Source organism: Rhinoderma darwinii, chromosome 1, assembly GCF_050947455.1.
Source record: "Rhinoderma darwinii isolate aRhiDar2 chromosome 1, aRhiDar2.hap1, whole genome shotgun sequence".
Lineage (NCBI taxonomy): Eukaryota > Metazoa > Chordata > Amphibia > Anura > Rhinodermatidae > Rhinoderma > Rhinoderma darwinii.
In genome coordinates, this window is record NC_134687.1 from 625,101,918 (window position 1) to 625,120,066 (window position 18,149).

Sequence of the window (18,149 nt, forward strand, 5' to 3'; positions counted from 1 at the left end):
TAAACACAAATCCGAAGGCTCTGTATTTAATGGATAGTGTTTGAATAGCTAAACGGAGATGGATGTGTTATTTAGGGAGAGCTGTTGCTATGGTAACGGCTCATTTTCCGGATGCCTGTCTTGTTTCTCTGCTTGCCGTAATCTAGTTTAAGGCAATATGTGACAAAAGCGCGTCGTAGAATGGAATAATTGTATTGCCTTGTACTCGGCAGCTTTCATTTCTGGTGTGCCATATTTAGCTAGAATTGCTGGAGGGCCCGCTGCTGTCTGTCCTGGATCTGCTCACGTGATGCGGGGTAAGGACTCCCATTACAGGGCTTGGGCTCCTCTTCAGCCAGATTACTCTCCGCATCCTCTATAGACTCCTCATTTTCAGGGCAGTGCCGTTGGGTAAAAGTAGGATTGTGTTTAATGCGATTGGCACGGATGAGCATTTACCCCCAAAAAGTTGACGGTAAATAGAAGTAACTTGTTGTTGTCCCCTTCTATCAATTTGGTAAAAATTCCATTCGGATGTTCCGTCAGGGTGGCTCCACTCGCAGCGCTCAGTGGGGAAAATATAGGATGCACTACAAATATGGTGGGTTTTTGGTTATTTCGTACATGATTTTCCGACATACTTTCTGTATCCGTTTCTCACTGTTTTCAAGAACTCTGCTTGCTGTTATTTAAATAGGAACTTTTATTGTTTACTTCCAGTGGGTAAAAATTAGTCATGTGATGGACACAGGTGAACGGCTTGGTACAGTACACTTGTAACAGGAGCACCGGCCACGTGACCTCAGGTAGCGTGGTATCCTCAACATATGGGGTTGTAGCCGTCCTCCTTAGGGAATAGTATGTAAAGTTCACACAGGAATCCCCCCCCCCCCCTGCGACCCCTTGTAATCTGAAAGAAAATAAGACACTGATACATGACCTGCCTAAGTAGAGTCGTGTGCTGTTGAACCTTCTTATTCTCCTTTTTCTCCCCCCAACCCAAGAAAGACACGTGACAACCGAGGTTGGATGTGAAAATGGCCACAGCAGCCGTTTATTAATTACAACATTTAGAAAAATGCAATTTAATCGGAAACATTCAACCAAAGAATTCCTCCTCTAATTCAGTATCAATAATAACATTACAGCAGGGGAAGTCCTTGAAGCCATTTTTCTTTTTTTTTTTTACCTCGAGTTAGCCATTTGCAACCACCACCAGCTAGCTCGGAGGCACCTCTGCAGATGGCTCCAACCACTAGAAGACCACTTCAAAGGGATAACACCCTATGAAGTCTTACAAATAATATAGGTTTCTGGGGGACGCATACCACCGATGCGACCCCCCCCCCCCACCAGTTTGAGTCCCTCCAAACCACCACCGCCCTTTCATTCCCCTCTGCTAGGGCCAGGCTCCACAAATCCATCCCAACCTCGGTAAGATGCACTCCATCACTCCTCCAAAAATTAAACTTCTCCCAACTCCAAAGCCCTGTGACGCACACAAATGCCACCATTCCTGGCCACCGCCCGGTTCACTTTAATACGGGCTTTGTTAATCCTATCCACGGACGTTGCCAACCGCCAATGCCTCCTAGGGACTATATCAGACCAGACTACAACTAGGCGCGGATACGACGCCCATAAGCACAAAATATCGTGCTTAATATCCCTCACCAGCTCCCGAAAGGGGTGCACCCCCAAATCATTCCCACCCACGTGTAACACCAGGACCTCCTGAACCCGATCTAATTTAGAGTATGTCTGAAACTCTGTCAATACCCGGCTCCATAACATACCTCTGAATCCCAGCCAATGTAGGACCGCGTCAGTATGCAGAATGCGTAGCTGACGACCATCGGGGCGGACATCCACCCTCAGGGCCCCCCCAATGCACATATGAGTGCCCTAACAGCCATACCAGGCACGGGCGCTGATCTGAAATGAAAAGAAAACAAGCACGCACACATGTAAGCCAATCCACCAGCGCAGTGACCTCATCCTCCAGCCACCCTTGGCCGTGATGAGGAGCTGCTCCAGCATCTTGTGAGCGGACGCCATCCACGAGGTAAGAGCTTGCTTTTTTCGCTGTTGCTCTTCCGGCTCAATGCCGAAAACAGCGGGAAGAACGTTATGCCAACCCTCTACTCCTCCCCTCCACAACTCCTCCTTGCCCTCCCCTGCACTGACCCCTACTTGCCCCACAATTGTTAACCCCTTCCCTCCTATAGCGGTCATGGAGTCTTCCCCTTATTTCTTTTGGGCTGCAGTCCAGCCTCTCCTGGAAATTGGTTTTCTTTACTTGGAGCTCTCAGCGTATTTGTAACTTTCAAGAACATCTCACTAACAGTCTCTACAAACACAACTGTGTAAAATCGCTGGCCGTGATGATGACTTTGTCCCTATACAACTCTGTCAATGTTTTTAGGGCCGTTCGTGGCGACTCCCGCTTTGCCTGGCATGAAGTCTCTAGCAGGCCCCCTGCGGACTCTGCACTGTTGGTTTTACAGCCTTCGGAGGCTTTTGCCCTGCCTGGCCTTAACTCTCTAGCAGACCTTCGCCCTGCTGGCAATATGGCTGTTTAGAGCCTTCGGCAGCTCCGGCCCCATCTGGCGTTTTTGGCACTGATTACATGTTTTTATCTATTTTACGTGCCTGTAGAAGGTAGTCGCTTCACACTCCATCCGTATCTTCATGGCAGGACAGATCTGTGTTACTTAAAGGGAACCGGTCACCCGCATTTCACCTATTGAACTCTACACACCCCTCGCTGGCCGCTGCGGTCAAAAGTACATTGTTGTTCCCCTTTCCTAGACTCCTTCTCCGACCATAAATAACGGTCTGCAAACATTTTGCGCCTTTTATGGTAATCCGGCAGCTTCATTCTTTCCCCTTCTTACGCCCACCCACCGCCATAAACTGACTTGCTCTGAATGCCAAAATCTTATCGGAGATAGCACGCATGTGCCAGTCTTGTATGGTCTGACACCCTTCCCTACTCGGACCTGAAATGTAGTTATTGCACATGCGCCGCTATGGTGTCTTAGTGTGCGCATGCACCAGAACCGGACATCGATGTGAAAGCGCGGAATGTCGTGTGTGTTGGGGGGAGGCAAGGATCTGTCAATCAAAATTGAGAAGGGGATAACTTGGAAAGGCTTGAGGACTGACGATATGACTCTTTTTCAAACAAAGATATGACTCTCTTATGCTCATTAGCATACGGCACAGGAGCACTAAAAAATGTAATACTAAAGGTACAGTGCTGACATAATTTATAGCTTACATTAAAAAAAAATTTTTTTAATCCACTTCCACCAGGTATTGCTGGTTTAATAGGTGAAATTCTGGTGACCGGTTCCCTTTAACAGTATGTACGCTTAACTTGTCGCCAATACCCAGTCCCTTATTGTATGTTTTGAGGCTCCACCTCCCTTACTCAAAATGTGTGAGGATGTTGTTACTCGAGTTTTAGAGGCTTCAGCACTAGGGGTGTAACTACCTCCCCCAAAATGGCGCCCTGGACCATCACTGCACGTGAACTTCCCAGGGATACCATACAACAAGAACTCGCTACCCCTGGGGAAGTCATCACCACCAGTAACACGGAAAAACCCACTTTACTAAGTACACATTATGTACAACACTGTTTAAGCCATGAACGGGACATGGCGCTCCTATGGAATGGCCATCAATATTTATTACAGTCCTGAGAAAAGAAGCCCTTTAAGACCAGTCAGCAAAATCTAGGCTTCTTTTTGGTTTACAGGCAGCCATATTTTTGTTTTTTTCCTTATACTGCGCAAAGTTTGACTAAAGCAACAAAAAAGAATGTAAAATCAAGCCTCTTTGTAATAGATCTCCATTAGCTGGCCTCTATAGTCAATGATATTGCTTCACGTTAAAGGGAATCGGTCATTGTAGTCAGTAGATCGTGAAGAGGACGTAATCGTATCTTTCCCTATAGCAGTGCAGTACATACAAAACTTGCAGTTCAGAACAAGATTTTTAAATCCCGTCTTCACTAGAGTAGTTGGCATCGGTATTTTGCATCCAAAGATTGATGTTGGTTCTGGAGGTGGTAGCTATAGTTTTCAAATCGCAATCGGGCAGCCTTATGTGTCCTCTAGCCTCCAAACTACACCAAAGGATATACAGTAATTATTTTTGTGTAAACCCTCGTAAGTTTCAACCCAGCAATTTACCTTCACGAGAATAATCAGTCCGTAATCGGGTCCATATAAAATGTCATGAGATTCAGAGGACCAAATTAATGTTGTACCATTGTGGCGAAAGGTAATAGTTACTGTACCACTGGTGATCCACGTATAAAACTCTTAGGATGTTTGTAGTTTCATGTATCTAATCTAGAATTTAACAATGATCGTTTTATGCGGTTTATTAGCTTCATTCACTTGCCAATTGTACGAGCCATTCATTTAGTTATGGGGCAGAATAGGAGACTTGAATCACTGCAGCCCTTTACTTCCTCCCTGCTCAGAGAGAGGACTGCTTAGGCTGGGTTCACACAACCTATTTTCAGACGTAAACGAGGCGTATTATGCCTCGTTTTACGTCTGAAAATAGGGCTACAATACGTCGGCAAACATCTGCCCATTCATTTGAATGGGTTTGCCGACGTACTGTGCAGACGACCTGTAATTTACGCGTCGTCGTTTGACAGCTGTCAAACGACAACGCGTAAATTGACTGCCTCGGCAAATAAGTGCAGGACACTTCTTTGCTACGTAATTTGAGTCGTTCTTCATTGAAGTCAATGAAGAGCAGCTCAAGATTTACGAGCGTCACAGACGCCTCACATAATACGAGGAGGAGCTTTTACGTCTGAAACGACGCAGCTGTTTTCTCCTGAAAACAGTCTGTCTTTTCAGACGTAAAAGCCTCTCATCGTGTACACATACCCTTAGTTTTAAGGCACCAAGAGCTGTATCTTTGATTCTCAGTCACAGGTCTGGAGTTCAAATCCCACCAAGGACAACATCTGCATAGAGTTTGTATGTCTTCATGGGTTTCCTCCCAAAAACTTCTTGATAGGGCAGTTTGGAATTAAATTTTTGAGCCCCGATGGGGACACGGGCCGATGTGAAGGATGACCGTCTTTGTACAGCGCTGCGAAGTATGTTGTTCTATTCGCTTATTTATTGTATTCATTTATATAGAAGTTAAATATCTTGCCCAAGCAGGGAATTACAAGCTGTCTGTAGAGGGAACTTGGTGATTTAATAAAGTCATGTGATCACAGCAGCCTCTGCACTGTATCAAGCCCGCAGTTTCTGCATTGTGCGAGGGGGGGGGGGGGGTATATGAGCTACCAGGCTGCATCCCCAATATATCTGTAGCATGGCAGATAAAAACTTCCTATTAGTGAGGAGAGGTCTACAGCACAAATGACTGAGCTATGAATGGAAACGCTCCACAAAACTTCTGCACATGAGATTTTAAGAGTGAGCAATGTGAAATTTTCAATTCCCTGTAGGTGCACTTTAAGGGTATGTTCACACGGCCCATTTTCGGCCGTTTTTCAGGCTGTAAACGAAAAATCGGAAGCAGAATGCCTTCAAACATCTGCCCATTGATTTTAATGGGAAAAACTGTGTTTTGTTCCGATGGGCCGTTTTTTTTTAGTAGTTGGGCTGTTTTTTTGAGCCGTTTTTTATAGACTCTATTGGAAAAAGCTAAAAAAAAAAAAACGGCCAGAAAAAACGCAGCGAAAATCGCGAGTGACTTAAAAAAAACTTCTGAAAATCATGACCTGTTTTCCCTTGAAAACAGCTCCGTATTTTCAGACGTTTTTAGTCTAGCGTGTGAACATACCCTAAGCGTAACCACAAAGCATTCATTCCACGTTCTTTAGACTAGGTACCACAGGTTAAAGGTGAAATACAAAATCGAAGCTCTGACGTTTCATAGACCGGTCTGAAGATCCAGCTGATGGGGTCTCTGAGCTCAGGCCACTGCTGATTTCATGAACTCATTGATCTGCTATATCAGACACCTGTTTGAAGATCACAAGATCAATTTGGATGGATTTCTCATTCATGCATTTTTAGACCCTTTTTTTAAAGTAAAGACGCCCCACTAGAACACCTGAAAGATTGCATGGCTTCCTATTTTATATTACATATTGAAACCTGATGTATTGATTTCACTGTATATGAATCTCCATTCTGTTCTTGATTGGTCAGGTCTGAACGGTTTACAACTATCGATCACCACTTTATGGCTAATTACACAATCTCTGTCTATGTTACTGATTACGTCTTAGATAAATCTAGGGCGAGATGAGATGACGTAGTTTATAAATCCCATAAAAGTGCCCTTGGAATTAGGTTATATCCAAGTATTATGAGTTTTTGGAAACAATCGATCGGGCAGGAGTTTAATAAATGGCAGCATTATGATTACGGTCAAGAACATAGGGCATTTTATTACATGATTATTAAACGTTACGTATGGATGTAGCCAGAATTTATCAGATGTATTGGGACTGATCTTATCATTTGGCACAACCCATGCAGGTTTCAATCTGTTTTTTTTAAGGGGTTCCATAAAAATAGTTCATGGCATATTGCTAGAACATACTCCGTGGCCCCTTCAGGTCTAACCACACACGTTCGCTGTGTCCAGTGATGCAGCTTAGTTGTTTTCCTGTGTATTTACTTCACTGGGGCTGATCTAGAATACCAGACATGGGATACAGACTAAGTGGGTGCTGTAGTTGGTTAAAATCGGTGGGCGCTGTGATCTGTGCAGGTCCCACACAATCCTGTATTGACTGCAATATTCCTAGCGGAATGGCGAGCCATATTCATTTCCTTCTAATTATTTAGAAACCGCAGAATTTAGCTATTTATGGTGACCATTTTTTACTGCCATCGGCCTCCCAGTGTATATACCTACTGACCTGGTGGCAGTCCCAGTCCTATATGGTTATATTGGTTTGGGAGTTGTCTTTCATTACCGTTATTGTACATTCCTGCCTGTATACGGTACTGCATTTAATGGGCTACGAGGTAGGAATTTCTGGATGTAAAATTGTCAGAACGCGTGAAGATCTTGAGCAATTACCTTGTCAATGTCTGAATTGATTCCATACCATAACATAAACTCTTGTGCTTCATTATAGGGTGGCACACACAAGATTCTGGGACAATGCAACTTGCCGCTTACTGGGAAACACTGCGTGGATCGTATCATCACAGAGAAGGTAAAACATCCCATTATACTGCCCCCCAGTGTCTGAAAATCATTGTATATAAGACATAACACCAATATGGCTGACGCACTTCGCTCTATTGCATATAAATGACAGATGCCTCAGAGGGTGGGATGGGCTGGAAATGTAGAATTTGCATCTGGCTTAGTTCACCATGGATCTGCATGGTAACGTGATAAAAATGGCGGATCTTAAAGGGGACATTTCGGGGGAAAATGGTCTTTTGCACCTGCTGCACAGATTAAGGTTCTACCGCAAATGTTTTCAACGAGACAACATGCACATAAGTATCAATTCAGACCAGTCAGAATGTAGGAAGGAATTTATGGCTCATTCTCAAACTTCCCAAATGCCCTCAGATATGCCAGCCGCCGAACATGCATTGTGAGAAAATAATTCCATTAATTGCAGCGATGCGTCAGCCATATTTGCCACCGGTTTATTTATAAAAAGCGGTCTTCATTAGAGTGTAAGCCCATCTGTGGGGACCCTGTGTAACCTTTAAATACCCGGACGGGTCCGTTTTTTATATACACTTTGTGTTTTTCCAAAAATTCAAGAAGTTACATCAACAGGTGTCAAATTTAAAGAATGTTTTCTCCATATTTTACTTAGTGTGATTTTGTTTTTTTCCCTGCTTTTAGATTTATTTCTAAACTTTTAAGCATTAAATTGACTGGAAATAGACATGCTAAAAGCCTAAATAAATCATACACTCTGAAGTTGCGCGGCGTGCAGTATGTGAATATTGCTTTAGTGCGTGTCGCGGAGGATGTGCTGTATTCTGAATGCTAATGGGTTCATTTCACCGCTATTGAGTCCAGTAGTGGAGATGATGAGATCATTATCTTGTTATTGAATCCCAACTGCGGTACAATGTCGCTAGCACCTCCTGTTATTCATTCACACATATATATATATATATATATATATATATATATATATATATATATATATATATATATATATAACCAGCAGTTTACTCCTGTGTATGAAATAGGCCGTCTTTGATGTGGACAAGAAGAACGGATTGACTCTCATAGAAATTGCAGAAGGACTTTCTGTAGATGATATAAAGAAATGTACAGGCTGTGACTTTGCGGTGAGTAGCTGACATTAAGACTAGCGCTTTTTTATTTTCTACGGGTTCAATCCTGAATGACTCGGCCTTAAAGATCTGTTGACCTCTGCGTAGGAGGCTTTGTTCAAAATGCCACGCCTGTGCCCAACAGAACTTATTATAAGTCAATGTGGTCCATCGGGCGCTGGTGGTTTCCGTTGTATGACAAGTCCGGCTGATTGTTGTGGATTCTGTTCATAACAGACGCCATACCTCGAATGTGAACAGTTGGTAATAAAAAGCAGCAAATGGGGAGATGTACTTTATATAATTTTAGTTAAAAAATATTCTCCCGATCAATACTAAAATCTTGCCTCTCATCTTCACACGGTTTTAGCAAAGCGCGAATTTGGGAGACTACTCCTTTCAGAAGGGAAAAACCATGACGATCCACTTATTTTGCTTGGAAACCACAGCCAGTCAGACATTTCCCCTGCAGCGGCCACTGCAGACTAAATGTAGTATTACACGGTGACCATCCAAATGGATGGCTGTCCATGGAGGTCTCGAATCCCCAAGAGCAGATGCTGCTTTTACAGAATTGCCTCTCCATTCTAGCTTAGAAGGGCGTCCCAAGTGAGGGACCCCCATTTGACATCCATATGCCCTAATAGAGCAAATAGACGGGGAGTTTTTTTTTTTTTAATGATGTGAACAGGAAACCAAAACGGCTGCACATACAATTCCAATAGATTAGAGAAGAATTGATGGTTTTCACTCGTCCTTTGTTTGTTTTTCAGGTTTCACCCGACCTAAAGCCTGTGCAGCAGATCAGTGATTGACATTTTTGTCAATATTTTTGATGGAAGAACAACTTGTGCCTATAAAGATGGTCTATCAACTGGTTACATGGGGCTGGAGGCAGTGATGGGACTTAATAAAATAATAATTTTCATTAACCCTTGTGGTGCCTGGTGTTTTTTTCTTTTCCTTTTATATGAACCCTGTGTGAAGTTGTCTGATCACCGAACCGCATCATCCTTGCCCCGCTACTGGGCGAGGATTTACGGATTTATGTGAAACAGGTGCTCTTTGAATCCTTTGGTCATGCACTTTGGCCAAAGAGAGCGTGCCTGTGTCATGCTCCACCCACTTGGGCCCTGCACTAGACATAACTGTTAGGCTCAGTGTTCCTTTAATGCTTATTCCCAAATAATAAACTGGAGGCGTTTGCTGAATGACCACTTGCACCCAAACTCAGGTAATTCCTTTATAGGGATTCTCGCCTTCCCGAAGAAGAGTAAGTGTTCTGTACTTGTGTAGTGCTCCACGGCAATAAAACAAGTTCATTACAACAAAGTTGGATACGTTTTGCAGTTATCGCAAATTGTGTGAAATTGATTTTCTGCATAGGATTGCATAAAGCCTACAATGTAAAAGTAAGGTGCACATATTACCACCATATGATGGCTGATTTTATTTTATTTTTTTACAGAAGAGCTCAATGACTTTACACGTGGCACGGTCATAGGTTCCAGTCACCTGTGTTTTTTTAACTGCTAGATCTGCCTGGTCACCTGTAAGTGGTATTATTGTAATTGGAGTGGTCTCTGAGCAAAAAAGGCTCAGCCATAGGCTACACAAAATCACAGAGCGTGCAGGCGAGTGCTGAAGCTCAGGGCATGTAATAAGCACCTAACCTCTGTATCACTTACTACAGAGATCAACACTGCCTCTGGAAGTGACGTCCGCACCAGTACGGTGTGTCCGGAGCTTCATAAAATGGGTTTCCATTGTTGCACACAAGCCTAAGATCATCATGCTCAATGCCAATTGGTAGCTGGAATGGTCTAAAGCAGGTTGTCAGTGGACTCTAGAGCAGCGTGTCCTCTGGAATATTGAATCATGGCTCCTCTGGCAGTCAGATGGAGGAAATCTGGATTCGGTGGATGCCAGGTAAATGCCACCTACTGGAATACATAGTGACGTCTCAAATGAGTACACCAGTGAAACTGCCCCCCCCCCCCCCATAAAAAAATAAAAAAATGCTTTCTGCTATAGTAAGTGGACGGGCCGTACTGTTGCAGTTGAACTTTTTTACTCTTCTTGCAGATTTGTCAAATTTTTCGCAAGAAATTAGACAGATTTTTTTGACACAAGATTAGTCCTCACCACTTCCTTGAAGCCAATGCATTTATTCACCAGCCAAAAAACATTCCGGGAGACGGCTGACATGTTTCTGACAAAGTCCTTACTCATCGAGTTTCTTTTTGCAGACTCGTCAAGCCCTGCACTCCTGAGGAGCTGTCACACTGAGCAGGGTCTACTGGTCGGCTGCCGAGAAACTGCTAAAACTAAAAAACAGGGAAAGGAACAGCTCAAGTGCTTATAGTTTGTGGTGGTTTTTTTTTAAAAGTTTCTTTCTAAAAGTTTCTTTCCTTGTTATGGTTGAGCCAGTACCTGGATGACTTGCATGTTGGACTAGAGGGATGATTTTGTAGTATGGGCTGGTGGCAGGGTCCCATGTTGTCATGTGTAGCCAACTATAGTCCCACGTTTATAGAAGACCCCATTCACGACATGTTTTTTGCCCTACGTTTAACGTGTACACAAGGAAAGCTCCCAACATACACACTAAAGATGTCCATAGGCCCAATTAGCCTGGAGGCTGTGTTTACACATATCAAAAGCCCCCAAAAATTAAAGAAAAATAGTACTTATATTTACTCTACTAGGCCCTTGCCTTTCTCGGAGTCCCGCACCCAACTTGTGGTTGCAGTGTATTTACGCCATATAAAGCCCCTTAACGTCTTCCGTAAAAACACGTTTCGGCGGACGTTACAGGGTTAAAAACCTCGTATAAAAGCTGCTACTAGAACTTAGGGTAGCACACTTTCCATCCTCTTAAAAGGCCCCTAGCGCACTGTCTAGGAATGATTGCATTCTTTTATGTGAACGGCCCCATTGAAATACATGCGTCCGTGTGATGACTGTTGTTTTAACGGCCATCACACGGATGTATTCAAAGTTCGTGTGAATAAGCCTGAACGATCGTTGGAGTGTAATTTCCTTTTGGTTTGGGCACACTTATTATGACAGGGTGCAGACTGCTGCCTATCGCAATAAATGACGGTTGCGAAGGGGGCGCTGCATGGTATATAGATGAAAGTATTTATACTTGCAGTTCGGAGACGCAGACATTTAGGCATTCTGAAGAACACCGGTCAATGTCACACAAGGTCACCTTCCCCACCCCCTCATCTTTAATTCCTAAGTGAGCCTGTAATCTATAGGACAAGGTGAGCTCTAAATAGATCACAGCAGGTGACCACATGATGTGGAGCGGAGGTATTAAAATAAACAGCCGCGAGCATGCATCTCCTCGCTTATTGAATCCATTTGCAGGTTAATGATGCCGTCATTCCTATTTAAGCACCAGATAACACATATTTTGGAAGCCGAGCGGAAACTGCAGACGCTGGAGACATTAGCCAGGGGGTAGTCGAAATACAATGCAGCTCCCTCCGTCTGATGCCAACGTTCCTGAAATGACACATTCCCTCTATTAATATTGAGGTTTAGGTGAAAAGAAAATTTCCAAATAAAAACAAATTATTAATATTATTAAAGGGGCAAAGTAAGGAAATAAAGACACTGCATTGTATGAATTGTCCTGCATTGTTAATAGGTTCACGGGACCATATTGGAGAATTGTAAATATAGCCGCACCAGGTGTGCGCGGTCTCTGCAAATCCACTGTATGATGCCTCTGTATGGCACTGTATAATTCTCTAGAAGCATCGCTTAGCAGGGTACTACATACCCGCATGATTTTAAGATGTGACATCAGGGAAATTTTGAGAAGCAATGTAGTAAGCGACACGCTAAGTGCACTGTGCAATTATTATTTTTTTTAACCATATGCCCCGTCTGTTTCAATAGAACACCCCAAATCTTATGACCCCTTCGTCACAACCCAGAATATAGGGTCTGCAGAAACTCCCCTCTACTCGTTCCTGCACAACATCCTGACGCTGGCCCTAGACATTGTCTGTAGTAGCGCCCATGGTAGCACAAACCCCACAATACTCAATCTAACTTAAATAAAACATGACAACAGTTTCTTTGGATAAAAATGGCCACGGTGTTTATTAAGGGTAACCTAAGATAAAATAATTAGACGAGAATAACCATAAATAATCGATTAAATAATAAAATATAAATATTTTGACCAATAAAAACCAAGTCCGCCCAGCATTAGCTGGGTGACAAACCCCTCTAACAAACAACGTGACGTGAAGGAATTAAAAACACTAGGGAGGGAGGGTAGGCGACGGTCCAATCTTCAAAACTGGCTGCTTGACCACGACGATCTGCTCCTTTTATGTCCAATTTTCCCGCCATTAGGATTTTATCAATGACCAATCAGCTGGCCTTCACCAAATCTGCCTGGAGATAGAATCTGCCAGAACCTGCTCATGCAACTGCACAGCTGACCTAGGTCCAATCAGCTGGGACCATCTCAAAACTGCCCAGAGACAGAAACATCTGGAAACCGGCTCGTGCCACCAGCACAGCTTACTGGGGGACACCAGGATGGTAAGTACCATTCTAATATAAAATAACAAATGGAGAAAAGAGGGAAAGGGGGGAGAGAAAAAATACCAAGCAAAAAACACATTTTATGAACAATTTTTACGGACCATGTGACCATGTGTCCCCCAGGCAATAGCCCGGGGGGCCCCTGACAGGAGTAAAGATGACTGCAGGAACGAGGAGAGGAGTTTTTTTTTGTTGTCTGGACGCGGTGCCCAGGAGACTTGTCTGTTCTATCAGGAGTCCGGAAAGTCTGACTTTTTGTTTTTTTGGCCATGCCTGGAGAGTTGGCAAATATGGGGTAACACCGCGTTGGATGGAGCAGGCCAAGAATTCTTCCCCTCACATGAATCGGACAGGAAAAATTTCAGCATGAAATTGGAGGCATCTAGAGGAACAATAGGGCCCATAGACTATAGGTGACGTATTATGTCTCGGTATCTGCTGCTGCAGTGTTGACAACCATGACTCTCAGATTTGTCATTCTGGAATACCGGTAAAGCTGTGTGACTCCCTGTTTTTGTATGAGATTCCAAAAAGAGTCCGCTTCCCCCCCACCTATAAACTGTGCCACTCCTGTCCATGGGCTGGGTCTGGTATTACAGTATTTACTTAAATGGGGGTGAGCTGAAATACCAGGCCCAGCCAACAGACAAGGGTGGCGCTGATTTTAATCATACCACAGCCGCTTTTGAAAATCCGTTTTTTTTATCAGAATATTATGATGTATAAGAGGGGGTCTCCTGCTCGGGTCCCTTTCTTCTCATAGCCAGAACAGAGAGGCTACAAAGAATGTCTCTCCTCCTGGAGGTCCTAGCACATCCATGCATTGCATATACAGCACATTGATTTTTAATGTGAATTGTGTAATACTTCACTTCTCCTGTGGTGGCGCTGCAGGGAAATGGAATGCTTACTGCCAGATAAATCATTCCAAGAGCCATAGCTTTTTATTTATTTTTTATCGATTTTTATAGCCGTATGAGGGCTTGTTTTATACAGGACAAGATGTTGTTTTTAATGTCACCTTTTATTGTACAATATAATGTACTGAAAGACTGGAAAAAAATTGCCCCTGTGGTGCAATGGAAAAAAAAAAACCTGCTATTTTGCTTTTGCTAATACAAGGTTACACAGTGTGTTAAAAATTACATGTTGACTTTATTCTGCGATACGATTATAGGGAAATTAAATATAGATATTTTTTAATGTTTTACTGCTTTTACAAAATAAAATCCATTTGCTAAAAATAAAAAATAAAAATGGGGATGTCGTATTTTGAGACCCATAAGTTTTTTTTCATTTTAACTTCGATGGAGCGTTGGGAGGCTTTGTCTATTGTGGGGTGAATTTTAGTTTCTTATTGGTACCATTTTGGTGTGCATACGTCTTTTTGTAAATTTTTTTTTTTTCTGTAGGTTTTATTTTTTTTTCTTCTACATTACTTTAGGGGGAAATTTTACATTTTTTTTTTAGTCCCGTTAAATCGTTGGTAAATTGAAATACCTGCATTGCATATAAGACACTGACGCTGCTTGGTGTTAGTGCCTTGGATGAGCTGCGGCATGCTGAGTGGACCCAGAGGGGAGAAGTGAAGAGGTGCGGTGAGGTATACATTTTTCTTTTTTTATGTCTGATGGAAAGTGGGGAATGGATGGTGCATGGCTGCGGTCGTTACGCCAGAATTGTAGTACACGGCTAGTGGAGGCTCCTCTTAATAAATCTGTCGTATCTTACTCCAGTGCAGCAGAAAGATCAGACTAGCGAATGAAACGCCAGTCTTAGTAAATCTGCCCCAAAGTATATTAGAAGGTTGTAGAACTTGCATTTTTACATAAAACTGGAAAATCCCTTTAAGGGGTTAAATCCAAAATTGAATGGTCAGTCATAGCTAACATTGAATCATATTCGTGACCACTACAAGACAGGAGCCTCTCGTTCTCCGTGTGTATCTATTTCCATCTGTGAAAGGAATTGACATTTAAACTAGGTCAAAAATTGGCTGCGGATATTCTTACATATAGCAGCTCATTATAATTTGCTGAACTGGTAACGTCGACATTGCAGGTGGCCAATGCCCATACAACATCCATGAAATGACAGCTGAAGTCTACACATTTTGGAAAACGACTCAAAAATAAATATGCAATAGTGAGGACAATTAATTGTAACTCTTCGGAGTTTTCAATTCGTAGAATTAGTCACAGAATTGTATTTAAAACTTTTCACTAAAGCAATAAGCTAAATTGTAAAAAATGTTGGTTCCTGTACATCAATGTTACTTTTATACAAAATTTCCCTTTTAAACAAATGTTTATTAAAAAGAAGCAAAAAAGCTAATTGTTTTAGGGATAGTTGGGTCTCCTCAAATAGTATTGGCTTAGAGCTAATTCAACCGCTGTCTAGAACATTTAATTGTGCTCGGACTTCCTGCTGTGAGAGGGAAAAAGAGAACTGCTGGGATTCTTCAGTCTTTTATCTGCTCTTTTTCTTGCTGTGTATATCTATCTATTTTATCTCTTCTCTTTATCTATCGTATCTATCTTCCTGGAGGGGGCATAAATATGATTGCTGCCCAGCTCTACTGGGTCCCATATCCGACTTGACTAACCTATCTTTAAGGTTTGGCGGTCTCCGATAAGAGAACATAGGCATTTGCTGGAATTCAACCACCGTTTGGAGGCACCTGCCTCACATAGGCCAACCTGCCTAACATAGGCCAGTGTCTCCGAACGATGTCATTAATCTGACATCTCATCTGTGAAAAAGTGGAGATAAAGGGAATACGCTTATCATGGGGTTTATGGTTCCTATTTTTTAACAATTCTGTTCTAGGGATTGATTCAACTCTTTGTTTATGTCGATCTAATAATCGGCTGGGATAACCCCTATTTTTAAATTTATCGATCATCCCCTCAAGGCCAGGTACAATTCTGTCAGGTTTGTCTACAATTCTTTTAGTGCGTAATAATTGACTGACCGGTAGAGATTTGATTAAACCTCTTGGATGGGAGCTCTCATACCGTAAGTTATTCCGGTCAATCGGTTTAACAAAAAGATCTGTCGTAAATGTTGAACCCTCTAACTCCACCAGGACGTCCACGAATGGCAGTGTCGTCTTTGAACTAACCAAAGTAAATTTAACAGTCTGATCAATAGTATTAAGAAAATTATGAAATTCAGTCAACTCTGATGATCCACCCGTCCAGACGAGGAAGACGTCATCTATGTACCGCCACCATCTCAGTATGCCGAAAATGGTGGGGTACATAGATTAGGTCCTCCTCGAGAGAACGCATATAGATATTAGCATACGTAGGTGCTATATTGGAGCCCATTGCGGTCCCTTGGCATTGGACGTAAAATTGGTTACGGAACAAGAAATAGTTGCCCTTATCTAATATGGCGATTTCGACACACTGTGTTGGCGCATGCGGGGACATGCGCAGTTGAGCGATACACCTCTGACATATCCTGTCCCCTGGGCATGCGCAATAGCGCACGGGGGACACCGTGAGTAGCGCGGTTGTTTTGAATTTCAATGGCCGGTATCATCATGGTGAGTGTTTCCATATGTTTTTCTATTTATTCACAGGTGCCATTAATACCCAATTGTGTACAATCACGGATATACACTTACTGTCAATATTTAATATTATGTATCGATTGTATGCCATATTCACTATTTATGGTCAATTGTTACTTGATGCAAACACTTCACTCTTGATTGAGGTTTTCCTATATATATGCTGTTTAAAACATGTATTCACTAGCTTGAGAAAGGCTCCTGTATGGTAGAGCTGAAACGTTGCTGTTTTGATAGATGGAATAAAGCACATTTTCTATTTTTGCTACATCTCTGGAGTGCTGCCTGATTCTTGGAATATATATTTTGGGTGACTTTGGTTGTGTCCATGGCGGGCTTGCACCCTCATCTTTATGAACTGACTGTGCGCTTAACATTTTTTTGTTTATCTACCTATCTAATAGGCAGCACTCCACACGAGTTTGTCAAGTGAAAAATGGTTTCATTCACCCATATAAAGTGTGATGTTTCAACCCCGATGTGGGCCTTTCTCAGCTTGAGAAAGGCCCATGCAGGGGCTGAAACGTTGCTCTACCAATGTGTGAATAAAAATGCAATTTTTCACTTGAAAACCATCTGCTGTGGAGTGCTGCCTTCCTTTTGTTTTTCTCTCTCTAGATATCTCTCTCTGTCTATATATCTCTATCGATCTAGATCTCTCTATCTAGATATCTCTATGTAGAGATCGATCTCTATCTATGTAGAGATCGATCTCTATCTATGTAGAGATCGATCTCTATCTATGTAGAGATCGATCTCTCTATCTATGTAGAGATCGATCTCTCTATCTATGTAGAGATCGATCTCTCTATGTAGAGATCGATCTCTCTATGTAGAGATCGCTCTCTCTATCTATGTAGAGATCGCTCTCTCTATCTATGTAGAGATCGCTCTCTCTATCTATGTAGAGATCGCTCTCTCTATCTATGTAGAGATCGCTCTCTCTATCTATGTAGAGATCGCTCTCTCTATCTATGTAGAGGTCGCTCTCTCTATCTATGTAGAGGTCGCTCTCTCTATCTATGTAGAGGTCGCTCTCGAGAGATCGCTCTCTGTCTGTCTCGAGAGATCGCTCTCTGTCTGTCTCGAGAGATCGCTCTCTGTCTGTCTCGAGAGATCGCTCTCTGTCTGTCTCGAGAGATCGCTCTCTGTCTGTCTCGAGAGATCGCTCTCTGTCTGTCTCGAGAGATCGCTCTCTGTCTGTCTCGAGAGATCGCTCTCTGTCTGTCTCGAGAGATCGCTCTCTGTCTGTCTCGAGAGATCGCTCTCTGTCTGTCTCGAGAGATCGCTCTCTGTCTGTCTCGAGAGATCGCTCTCTGTCTGTCTCGAGAGATCGCTCTCTGTCTGTCTCGAGAGATCGCTCTCTGTCTGTCTCGAGAGATCGCTCTCTGTCTGTCTCGAGAGATCGCTCTCTGTCTGTCTCGAGAGATCGCTCTCTGTCTGTCTCGAGAGATCGCTCTCTGTCTGTCTCGAGAGATCTATATATAATTCTCACAATGGATTCTGAGTCGGGCTTCGGTGACTCCCTTTTACTACTTGAGTGTCATTGCATGGACTGTACCACACAGGCACACAAACTCTCATTACAGTTACTACTAAAGATTAGACCAGCTTCTGTCACACAGTTCTAATGAAGATGACCGCTCCGCCTCCCTGGCTCCATACTTTGAATTTCTTATCTTTCATAGGATAAT

The 18,149-nt window shown here is 42.9% G+C and overlaps 1 protein-coding gene across 1 annotated transcript in view; it reads left to right on the forward strand.

Annotated features, from left to right (window-relative positions):
- OXCT1 (3-oxoacid CoA-transferase 1) overlaps positions 1–9,232 on the forward strand; it is a 78,168-nt gene extending 68,936 nt beyond the window's left edge. Inside the window, exons 15-17 of the mRNA XM_075842329.1 lie at positions 7,124–7,204; positions 8,214–8,315; positions 9,074–9,232. Coding sequence (XP_075698444.1) covers positions 7,124–7,204; positions 8,214–8,315; positions 9,074–9,115 — 225 coding nt within the window. The 3' untranslated portion in view covers positions 9,116–9,232. The remainder of the gene's footprint in view (positions 1–7,123; positions 7,205–8,213; positions 8,316–9,073) is intronic.
- Positions 9,233–18,149: the final 8,917 nt, after the last annotated feature.